Raw genomic sequence first — 11,121 nt, 5'->3', positions numbered from 1 at the left:
CAGTTCAATTGAGATCTGCAATGATACCTTGCCAATAATGAATGACTAGGGGAGCATGATGCAGATAATCAGATAGATAATTTTCTAGAAAATTCATGCTCTTCACCAGTTTCAGTAGCTGTTTTTGCTATACCTGTAATAACCTGCTGCAGAGAAAATAAATGTCATTGCTTACAAAGGTAGACAAGGAATCAGGCAGTGAAAATAACAGTTATAAAAGAGATGAGCAGGGCACCAAATATCCCTCTGTATAGATCTGTTCCTATGCTCTTGTGGTCCAGGTAAGCTGGCAGGGTCCTTCTCCCCACAGAGGTATTTTGGTACGTCTCGAAGAGAAGTAGAAAATCTTCTGCTCTTCCATGGTCAAAAACGTAAAACCTGCATGTAAACTTTTTCTTAATTGTCAAACTTTTATTATTGGGCTTCATTGCCATGGTATTCACCCATTCATAGTTAATCCAGTCTGTAGTTCTCTTGAGGTGAAAGAAGCTTCCATCAAGCAAATCATAAAAGCCTAAGGTATCACTTCTCTCACAGTAAGGACCTATTCAGGTACATAATGTCTTTTACTGTTTTTCTGCATGAGCTAATCCCACTTGAAGTATATTTCACCAGTAGGCTCTTGTGTTTAACTTCAAGTTTTCTGGTTTCTAGTGCATTTAAATCTTGATCTATATTTCCTGTACTTCCTATGATGCCTACAGATTGCCAAAAAAGGTCTTGCTCTTTGGTGATTTTTCTACTGCCCACAAAGCAACCTAGTTGGGCATTTTACTGTTTTATTCCTCTTTGTACTTACAGCAAATTTCATTTTCCTGTTACATAGAAAACACAGCACAAAAATTGCCAAAAACCCCACAATAAAAAAAACAAAAACAAAACCCCCAAATTATTTACATGTCAGTAATCACTTGTGAGCAATAACCTCTGTACCCAGATGACAATTATCACTCTAGGATCTATCTGAGCATTAACTGGCAATTTTAAAACTAGAATAAAAGCACAGTAGGAGCAAAGCCATCACTAAATGCTTAAGTAACATGGGACTGTGTGCACTATCCACATGATAAAAGCAGGTATCAGAAGCAACATGTGCATAGTAATCTCTCCAAGTTTACAGCTCAGCTAAAAGGCAGAATATATAAATTTTTTTCATGAGTTTCAAGATTATTAAAAAATGCTTCCCTCATGCTGCATTTATGAGGATCTCATATGAAGGTGCACAACTGCTCAGTCTTGTGAGCATGCTGTAACTTACTAGCTTTACTATCATTATGATAAACACAACTGAATTCATAATCAATGAAAAATTAAGTCTTTTTTTATTCTGAGATTCAAAACTGAAAGAGAAAACAATCATAAATCCACTCAGGTTCTGGTTAATACAGGCCACCCTTATGGGAACAAACTTCTACATCAGCCACGTAACTGAGAGCAAAATCTTGGGGTTTTCTTCAGTTCATCAGCTCAAGAGTTCACAAATAATTAAGGCACGTGAACTTGAACAACTCAGGTCATTCCACTTCCCAGAGTCTTGTATTACTGCACAATCTTCATTTTTTAGATTATTTGGTTCTCCAGCTTTCCAGTTTGTGTAAGTTACAGTCCCTCCAGTCAGATAGTCAAACCTGCCTTCAGTCTGTTCATCAGATATCCCAATATAAGCCTGCTTTGAAGGTGTTATTAAGTCTTTTAAAGCTGTATTCTCAGCCTCATTCACAGGAGAGGCAAGGGAACCTCCAGCTTTTCCACAAAGGGATTTTCCATTGGCAAAAGTTTCTTCTCTGTCAGTTGAGACAAATATTTTTTTACCAATACTCCTGGTGTTCTTTAAAATCAAAACTAGAAACAAAAGTGAACATAATTTTATTATACCAAAACCCAATCATGATATATTTGTGTATCTCTATCACAACTGTACTTCAGAAGTAGCCAATAGCAGCTATGAGCAGACTACTGATGAAGTGGCTACTGATGATACAAGGCAGAATTCAGCAGAAATCCAACCAAATAGACACCTAGAAATAGCATGTTTTGTTCTCATGTTTTTAGTTTCCAGTTCATACAGTGTTAAGTCAGGATCTGAAGGAATTCATACTCAAATTGCAATCAGGACAAAAGAGCTTGCCAGGTTTCAGTGCAAACATCACAGATCAATTAAAACCATAAAAAGCCACAGAGCTGCAATTAGGAGATTCTCTCTCCCCATCAGCTTTATCCCAGAAACCAAAACTCAGGGAGTGTAACAAAATCCAGGGTTTGAAGTGACACAGCAGAAAGAGGAGATATAGGGACAACTTTAGGGAGCCAAGGGAACTTAACTATTTCTCCAGATATTATAAACTATCTGAGGAGAAGCAGGAATCCATAACTCACATCCCTGACAACCCTTCATGAAAAGCCAAAGCAGAGTGAAGCTCTTGTTCATTTACTGATAAAACGGCCAGCAGCAATTCTTTTGAAACATGGTTGCTGTCTTTAATGGGCAAATTATCTTATCTTATGGTCTTATCTCATGGTTTCAGGTGTAAGTGTGAAGGGAGCTTACCACCTTGCAAAAATTACACAAAACTAGAGCATATGCATAGTTAATTTTTCCCTGATGTGGGAGTGGTACCAGCACAATAGTCCTGTGGGCAGTTAATCCCCATCACGCTCCTGTACCAAGTAGAATCTCCACAATAGTTTCTGACACCCTTTTCTAGTGTGGACTGAAGAGAAGTTTGTATTTTCCCCCAAGATAGATTTTTTTCTTACAGCTTAACCTTTCCTGGTCTTATGGCATCAATATGTTACTAGTAAAAATGTCTTGTATAGTATTTAACCACTGAATTTCTTTTTTTTATGTTGTGCTTATGTGAACCACTGGTGAAAGGTCCTTTTTTTTTTTTTCCCCTTGGACAATGTGTAGTTATATGATAATCTGTTTTTAAATGTACAGATATTTTGCTACAAAATTGGTGCAGTTTTTTATGGTTTTACACTTGAGCAGAGGTTAAAAAAAGGGAGATGACTAAAGAGATTACTGCTACCAGCTCTTTGGCCTCTCTTTGCTCATCAATTGCTTGCCCCCATTCCAGGTTATTTTCAGGCTTTACACACAACTTCAGAGTTGTGCTTTCCCCAGGGAAGACCCTCCCTTGGAAAGCTGGCCAGTGGGAGATGCAGAGCTAGGTGACACTATCCTGTGATAAATTGCATCCTATGGAATTTCCTCCCAGGTTAAAGTAAGACCAGTGATTGGCCTTTGGAATTGATGATTTTTACTGTCTTTTCCAACCAGAAAAATTCTTTGATTCTGCCCTTTTGTTTTTCCTAATGTGGCACCTGTACCAGTGCCCTGATGAGACATTCTTTGAAAATATTTACACATTTATCACTCGAGAAGTTACTTCAAGCCAGACAGCATGCCACTCCATGGCTATTAATAGAAAATTATTATATAGAACTAAGGCAGTAAGAGAAATATCATACAATGCTTAAAGCAGAAGCACTCAGAGAACAATCCATGTGACAAAGCCCCTGACCTCTGTGCTGGCAATGTCCTCCTTGAAGCTTGGCAGATCAGTTCTGGAAGGACTATTCAGTGTTACAGCATTTAATTAATGACCCTCACCCATGAGAAATACAACTAAAACTGGTAATATTGTTCCAAACTACTGTTTTTAGTCCCTTCTCCATCACAGGAATGTTCATCATTTTACCAGGCCAAAAGAAAAATCATCAGTGATTGCACCTTACCTCTTTTGTATCTGTTTAGTTCATTCTCCAAAGCCTGTACTTTCATTTCCAAAGCAGTTACTTGTCTCTGCAGGTCATTGCTTACTACACCTAGGAGTTAAGGTTGTTATTTAGTAATTTGTAGTAAAATGAAAACATCTGTCTCTCAGATGCTTAGCTCTCCTCTAACCTGATGCCATGTCAGAGCTATTTGGTTTTCAGAACAGAAATCATAAGCCCTGTGGCAGATTTATTCCATGGGAATGTGTGCCACTGGGAGAACCTTTATCCTTACTGGGATGAATACTTGGGTGGGCTTTGAACTTTCAGGGCTGCCTAAATCATCTTCACTTCAGAGGGAAAAGGCCAGTTCTCAATGGAAAAACACACGTAAACATTTTTAAATGAATTAAAATTGACATAAAAATACATGAACAGGCAAAAAATGAAACTGAAAAATGTTATTTATAATATGAGAGAGAAAGGCAGTTATTTCACTCACAGACAACAATAAACTAGTGACTCATTCCAGACACTTTTTTCCCCTAGATATGTTGGTCAACTCATCTATTAACAGACAGTTTTTATTTCTGTTTTTTACACTTCTGGAAATCACACATTTCCTCAAATGATGTTATAAGAATACTGGGCAGTACCACAAATATTTTTTTCTGAAAATAGACTGACAGGTGTTTGCAAACCAGATCATAGAAACATGAAAAAAATATTTCTTACCTTCACATTCTCCTTTTTCTCCTTTCTCTCCTTGTGGTCCTAAATCTCCTTTTATTCCTGGAGGTCCCATTTTTCCAGGGAAACCATGTAGACCTCTCAGTCCTTCTCCTAGAGTTTGAATTAAAATAAAATTGTTTAAATGTTTTCTAAGTTCTTCTCCCACTATATTTTCTGAATGCTTAGATAGAGCACATACCCCTGCCCCTAGGAAAATAAATTTAATTGTTCCTGTGAAAAGCTTAATTTGCTAGGAACTTAATTACTTTGATGAAAGTGTCTTTACTACACCTACTTATGGCACTGAAAATCTAATGAAATAAATGGTCTTTAATGTTATTGCAGAGGTGCACATGCTCCAAAACCAGAAAGGTGACATATTTCAGCTGTAATCCACTCACACATCACAGTATATGATCTAGAAAATGAGCTAATATCGTAAGATTAAAGATACATCTGAAATGTCTTGTTGAAACATAGTGCTGGCTTTACTTTTTCAACCATGAAGTTGCAGATGGAATACTGAGGTAGTCCAGAAAATATCTATACATACAGAAAATGTCTATACATACAGAAAATGTCTATACATACAGAAAATGTCTATACATAATTGCAATGTATGTCACTGTAATTTTATGTCATGGTTCATATCAAGTGGTATTGATAATGACAGAGGTTTGCTTGGAGGTTCAAAAGCTCTAATTCCAAGATGTGTGATACATTCTTGATAAAACAGACAGATTATGGGAAGTACAGAATTCCATATGTATTTATTAAGAATTTGCACAGAACCTATGATTTGGTAACTTGGGAGAGCAGGTGGCTTGGTTCTACCCCATGGCAAAAATCATTTGCTTGATCTCTTTGCTCTTTGCAGCAGTGCATGAAAAAAAGTTACCTAACTTCATTCATGCCTTGGGGGAATTCTGTTGTTGGGATGTACTGAGTATGGAGAAATCAAGTTATGACCATCAGATTAGTAGCCAACCCTAGCAAGAATGATTTCTGGTTTTGAGAGCTTGCCCCTGGAAAGAAAAAGCAGTAATAATTTAGTAGAATATTGTAGGAAACTCTAAGTGATTCAGAGTACAAATGGTACAATCAGATTAAAATCTCATTACAGCTCTGTTTCATGAGCTGCTGTGAAAATGTATTTTTTGTTTTTTAAAAGCCAAGTATCCAGCATTATAAATGCAGAAAGCATTTTCAGCTTCCTGAAATTGTGTGGGGCCCACAGAAGTTTAATGGGGCAGAAGAGAAGGAGAGAAGTTAAAGACAAAATGGATGAGTGGAGGCATGAAACAAGATTAAAGGGATGATAAGGAGTGTCAAAAACACGATGTTGCTAAGCAGTCATAACTCCATACCTGGCTCTCCCTTTTCACCTTTGGGACCATCTCTTCCATCTCTGCCTGGCAAGCCATGGACTGCAGGAGCACTGCACTGAATTACTGGGCAGGAATAAATTTTCTCTTCAGGTTTATCTGGGTTAACTGAACTTGTTACCATCAGCAGGGAAATCCAAAGTATCAAGGCACTGAAAGGCTGAAGTAGAGTCATTGCTAAATCCACAGATCTGTGACAAATCAAGCAGAGTAAATTTCACACATTTCTCTGTTTACATGACTTCAAAGGAAATACACTCCCATCTTCAGCAAAAAAAAAAATAACCTAAGAAGAGGGGAGGGTGTCTGAACCATTTTCCCTAGGTTCTGATTGCATCTTGATGTGTGGAAATCCCAAAAGAATAACCAAGCTTGGAAGAATCTGAAAATCTCAGGAGGCAATATAGCAGCAGCCATCAACCTCACTGGGCTGCTAATCCATTGTCATGTTTTGTTCATTGTAGAACTCAATTTAAAGGATTTCTCCTGATGCCAAATCAGTCACAGAGTATTCCAGTTTGGAATGAATCCTGAATTCTCCAGCTATTGTATTCCTGCTGGGACTCTCCTGTTCCACAGCTTTCAGGACTGCTCTGTGTCTGAGCTAAGTGATGAAGATGTTTCTCATGATATCATGTCAACTACCAGCAAACACCCACAGCTTAAATGACAAAAAGCTTAAGTGCATTTAAGTAGCAATAATCCAATTGTCTCCCAGATTCTCTTTTCAGACCTTGTATGCTAATAAGATGCATTTCTTCCTCAGTACATGTCTCAGAGCTGAAGTCCTCCTGGATCCCAGATCTGCAATACTTTGCTGCCCTCTCTGAGCAGAACAGCACTAACAGCATCAGGTAAAGCTCTGCATGAATCCTGACAAATAATTCTCACCACAGTAATTGCCCTTGATTTAAAAATGGGGATCAAATTTGAGACAATCATGTCCCTTGTGTTCTGCATTTAACTGAAAAACATGAAATTAAATTACCACAGACATGAGCTGACAAACTTTAATAGTGAATAAGCCACACACTGAAGTCAATTGGCCTCATTTTCTCCCAGTGCCTCCAGTTAAAGTGAAAACCAAGTCTAAAGAAGCACCATTTGCTTGGCAGATTGGGGAAAGGAGAGAAAATAAAATCCAGCATGAATTTTGCTTCTCACCTTAATTATTTGTCTTTATTTTAAGCCTCAGAAAAGCTCAGCAGAGAGCAGCTTCCCTTGCCATGTTTCATCTGATAAAGTACAATATCATCTATAATCACCAGCATATTACTGTGAGAACATCATCCTTTGGATAAATAGCAGAGTTTAATCAGCACCCCTTTTTTATATCCTTGCCTGTGCTTCCTCCATTAGGCTTACATCAAAACCTGGGGCAATGGCACACACCAAAATAAGGAAAGTTATTTAGACAACAAGTGTACCAAAACTTGAATCCTGGTTTATATTTCTTATCCAGCTTCATGGAATCAAGACAATTCTTAACAGCCTTCTCAGGACTTTCTTCTGCTGAATTTTTATGCTAAGTTAATTATCCAGTGCCAGAGAAGTTGACATTGCTGCTGCTTCCCATGAAGGCAGCAAGATAAAGATCAAAATAACAGAACAATAAAAGAAAACTTGAAACCAAAACTTTAAGCTCTCAGAAAAGTCCTCTCCCAAACAGAGACTCAACCTCACACAAACATTTGTTGTTTTTCCCTGCCAGAATTTACCTCCAAACTCCTCCAAGTTGACTACCCCAGTCCTTTATTCCTGGAGAGCCAAAGTGCCTGTACCTTCAGCAAATTGGTGGCAGTGTTTCCTTGCAATGGAATCACTTCCCAAGGAGACTAATGTTAATTTGCACCAACAAGGGTTTGTTCCAGATTTCTCACAAAAAAACCCAACCCAACCCAAACCAAACCAAAACAAAAAACTCACAGAGAATCACACTAAGGGTGGGTGTAATAACTGTCCTCAGGTCCCAAGGTTTACACAGTTACAGACATTCCCAGCAGAGAGATAAGAATTAGGCCTTGAAAGATGCCATGAAACCTTTATATTTAGGAAGCAGCTAATTCTGGAGGTCCTATTGAAAGACAGAGTACTTGGATGATTCTTTTGTGCCTCCATGAAACTTGCTTTAGGAGATGATTCACCCACAGCAGGTAAGAGCGGGGAAGGAATACTGGAAAAGACATCAGGGAGTCCTTGTTCCAGACCTAATAATGGAGGTGGCACCTCTGAATCATTAGTCCAAAACCCAGCAGTGACAGCACAGGGTGGCCCTATTGAAATCAAATGCTAGGAAAACTGCTTCTCCAAAGCAGACATTACATTTATAGAGAGAATGATCAGAGAGAGACTGCTATGAAACTGCCAGAGTACATCCTGCTAAGTCCTCCTCATCAGCTGTCCATGCTCCAGGAGGACAAAAAAGTCCTTTCTAACCAGCATGTCTGCACCTGCAAGGGCTGCCTGGCCTCAGAATGGTCAAACACTCATCACAGCAAAAGAGATCTCTACTTACCAACACCTTTACTTGATCAGTACACAGTGAAACTCTTATCACACCACTGGCTTCCCTGTCAGCCAGCACAACAGAATGTAAAATGGAACAGAAACCAGATGGATTTTTACCATGAGGATGAGCCTGCCAAGAGAAAAAAAACCAACACAAACCACCTTACATTGCTACTAAAAGCTGTAATTTCATGCTTTATTTTGTGAGGAGGTTGCTTACTGGCTTATCTCTGTCTTGCACAATCCTCATGCCTGCCTGCCTCAATCTTACCACCCCTATTTACAGGTGCTGCATATGGGATTCTGGGAATCAGCCCTTTGCTCTTTGCATGGCCTTGAACAGACATTGGCTGTGGTACAGGACAAATGAACAACCAAAAAAAGTCAGGATAACTTCAGGCACTGAAAGTTCTGACTGTAAGGTTTTTCCCCTTTATTCAATCGATTTAATTTTGAATAACCTGGGAGAAGGGGAAGATATTTGAGGCTTGCTTGATTCCAGTCACTGCCTTTCCTGAAGTGTCTTCTGAATTACCCATGGCAAAACCTTTGCCTACTCAAACATTCCCATTTATGTTTAAAAATGGGATGTAAGATCAGGAAAAACAACAAGGGGTGAAAAAAATTTATCACTTAAGTAAAACACTTACTACTTGTTTTCCTGTAGTGCTAGTGACTGAGATTAAACTTCTAAACAAAGTTTACACTGTCCAGCTGGCAATGTCCAGTGTGGACATGAAAAGTACAGTAGCATGTGGGATATTGCCACAGGTAGCTCTGGGAAATGAATAACACCAAATATCATGCTGAGGAAGAGATGTCTTGGGCACTTCTGCTTGCAGAAGGTTTCCTTACCCAGAGGAAGGTCTGTGAGACATCTCCAGCTGCCAAAACCCAGCTCAGACTCTCGATCCCATTTCTGAGGCTGCTCTCTGGTGTGGTGGCATCAGACAAGGATGCTGGAGGCTGTCAGGCTGTCTTTGTGTATGGCCTGTTCAGGACTTAGAATAAATATAGTTTCAGTGAAAATAAAATAAAAACAGCAGTTCAGAGCAGGGCTGTATGTCAGCTCTGATTTGAGAAAATCACTGTAGAGCCAAAATCATTAAGAGATTTGTAATTAGAGATTTTTTTATATTTATATTTTAAATTTTTTTTATAGAAGCTGAAATTTCCACAGCACCCTTTGCTATTTTGGCCAAGGACCAAAGGTGGTATCTATCTCTCTGATGTCAGTACATGACATTCAGGTCTCATCTTGTAACTTTGTAACCCACAGAAATGTCTGGTTTGTTGAAAGTGTGTTGAACTTCATTGAAGGCTGCATGCCCGGAAGAGCACAAGTATGAAGCAGATAAATTTCCCAGCAATTTCCCCACCCCTGGGTTCTTGTCAGGTCAGGACCCATCTTGCTGAAACGTAGTTTACCACACCACAAAAATTTTACTAAGCTGTGGCAAACCCAGCATGTTCATATGCAGTATTCAAACCTACAGGACTGTAAATTCCTGTATCAAGTGACCAATAAAAATCATAAAGGCAGCTGACCTGATGTCCACAAGACTTCCCTTCATCCAGAATTATTTGGTGTTCCTGATTTTCAGTCTGAGTGCCTGGGTCCTCACTGCTTAGATCCTCAAATGTGCCTTCTTTGAGCATATCAGCCATTTGGGGGAATGGTCTCATGTCTGGCTGCTCTTTGATACATGGTGCAGATTTCCTTGGAGAAGCAAGAAGCTCAGCACGTGAGAACACTTTGGCTTTTGAAGTTTCAGCCTTGCCTTTGGAGCAATCACTTTTAAGTATTCTTCACGAGCAGCAGCATCGTGTGGGAATAACAGGAGTGGGAACTACATCCAATTATTTTCATCACAGCATAGCAGGGTGACAGCTTCTAGACACTTCCAACAGAATACATGGCTAAGGCAGAGGAGGGAATGCACAGTGAGCTCACAGATTCACTTTGATGTCAGACCAACAGAGTGCTCTTAACCCCAAACCAGGAGTTTACGAAGTATTTCAAACTTTTCAGTGAGACAACTGGAGTTAGGATTAAAGACTTTTGAAGAGTAAAAGCCTGGGAATAACCTTTATCTTTTATTTACAGAAAACCCTCCAACCAGGCACTATGGAGCACCATTCTTAATAGGTGTTCATACATGAGTTTAATTAGAGCTCTTAGAAAGATGTAGAGTCTTGTGCAGGATCTTTTTTTCTGAATGAGTAATGATTTAGCCCTTGACTGTGTAACCTAACATGCACCTGTACTTGTGCACAGTAAGAAGGATGGAGCAGAGCTGAAGCTCTTCATCTGTTTCTTTCCACTTGTCAGCCTGCCCCAGAACCTACAGATGAACAGGAGTTCCCTGTTTGGGCTTGCATCCTGAGCCAGCCCTCAGAAATTATAACATCTTTGGATCACCAGGGTCCACTCTGCATTTTAAGAGCAAGGTAAAAGCAAGGACTGCCTTTGAGAGAAGAGGGCATTGGTATAAGGGGACCCACTAGGAACAAAGCTGTAGGATTAGTAGAGATAAGTAGGAATAGCAATAATACTGTAATTATTATCAAAGTGTTCAGCCTTTTTTCATGGTAGAAATCAGACAGCATAAGCATCAGCAGGCATAATACTCTGAGTTTATGTCTATATATAAACATGAAGACCTAAACAGGCAGATGCCAGCAAATTTCCAGTGGGCATTAATGAGGCTCAGATACTATTTTTCTGTCCTGGGCCAGAGATCTGACAAACAAAATTCCATAAAAATTGGAATTT

The 11,121-nt window shown here is 39.2% G+C and overlaps 1 protein-coding gene across 8 annotated transcripts; it reads right to left on the bottom strand.

Annotated features, from left to right (window-relative positions):
* Positions 1–1,299: 1,299 nt before the first annotated feature.
* On the bottom strand, positions 1,300–8,600 carry SFTPD (surfactant protein D). Of its 8 annotated transcripts, none has more exons than XM_030453555.1 (6): positions 8,566–8,600; positions 8,353–8,475; positions 5,820–5,997; positions 4,456–4,563; positions 3,742–3,831; positions 1,300–1,842 (listed from the first exon to the last, which is right to left on the bottom strand). In XM_030453555.1, the coding sequence occupies exons 1-6, from the start codon at positions 8,593–8,595 to the stop codon at positions 1,463–1,465; spliced, it is 909 nt and encodes a 302-aa protein (XP_030309415.1). In that variant the 5' UTR covers positions 8,596–8,600; the 3' UTR covers positions 1,300–1,462. The 8 variants fall into 8 exon arrangements, with proteins under 8 accessions (XP_030309415.1, XP_030309417.1, XP_030309419.1 ...); XM_030453557.1 differs by lacking the exon at positions 8,566–8,600 and adding an exon at positions 6,729–6,801 and having other exon boundaries at positions 8,353–8,533; XM_030453559.1 differs by lacking the exon at positions 8,566–8,600 and adding an exon at positions 6,729–6,801 and having other exon boundaries at positions 5,820–6,028; positions 8,353–8,531.
* Positions 8,601–11,121: the final 2,521 nt, after the last annotated feature.

Source organism: Calypte anna, chromosome 6 (genome assembly GCF_003957555.1).
Source record: "Calypte anna isolate BGI_N300 chromosome 6, bCalAnn1_v1.p, whole genome shotgun sequence".
NCBI classification, from domain to species: Eukaryota; Metazoa; Chordata; class Aves; order Apodiformes; family Trochilidae; genus Calypte; species Calypte anna.
This window is presented reverse-complemented; position numbering and strand designations above follow the sequence as displayed.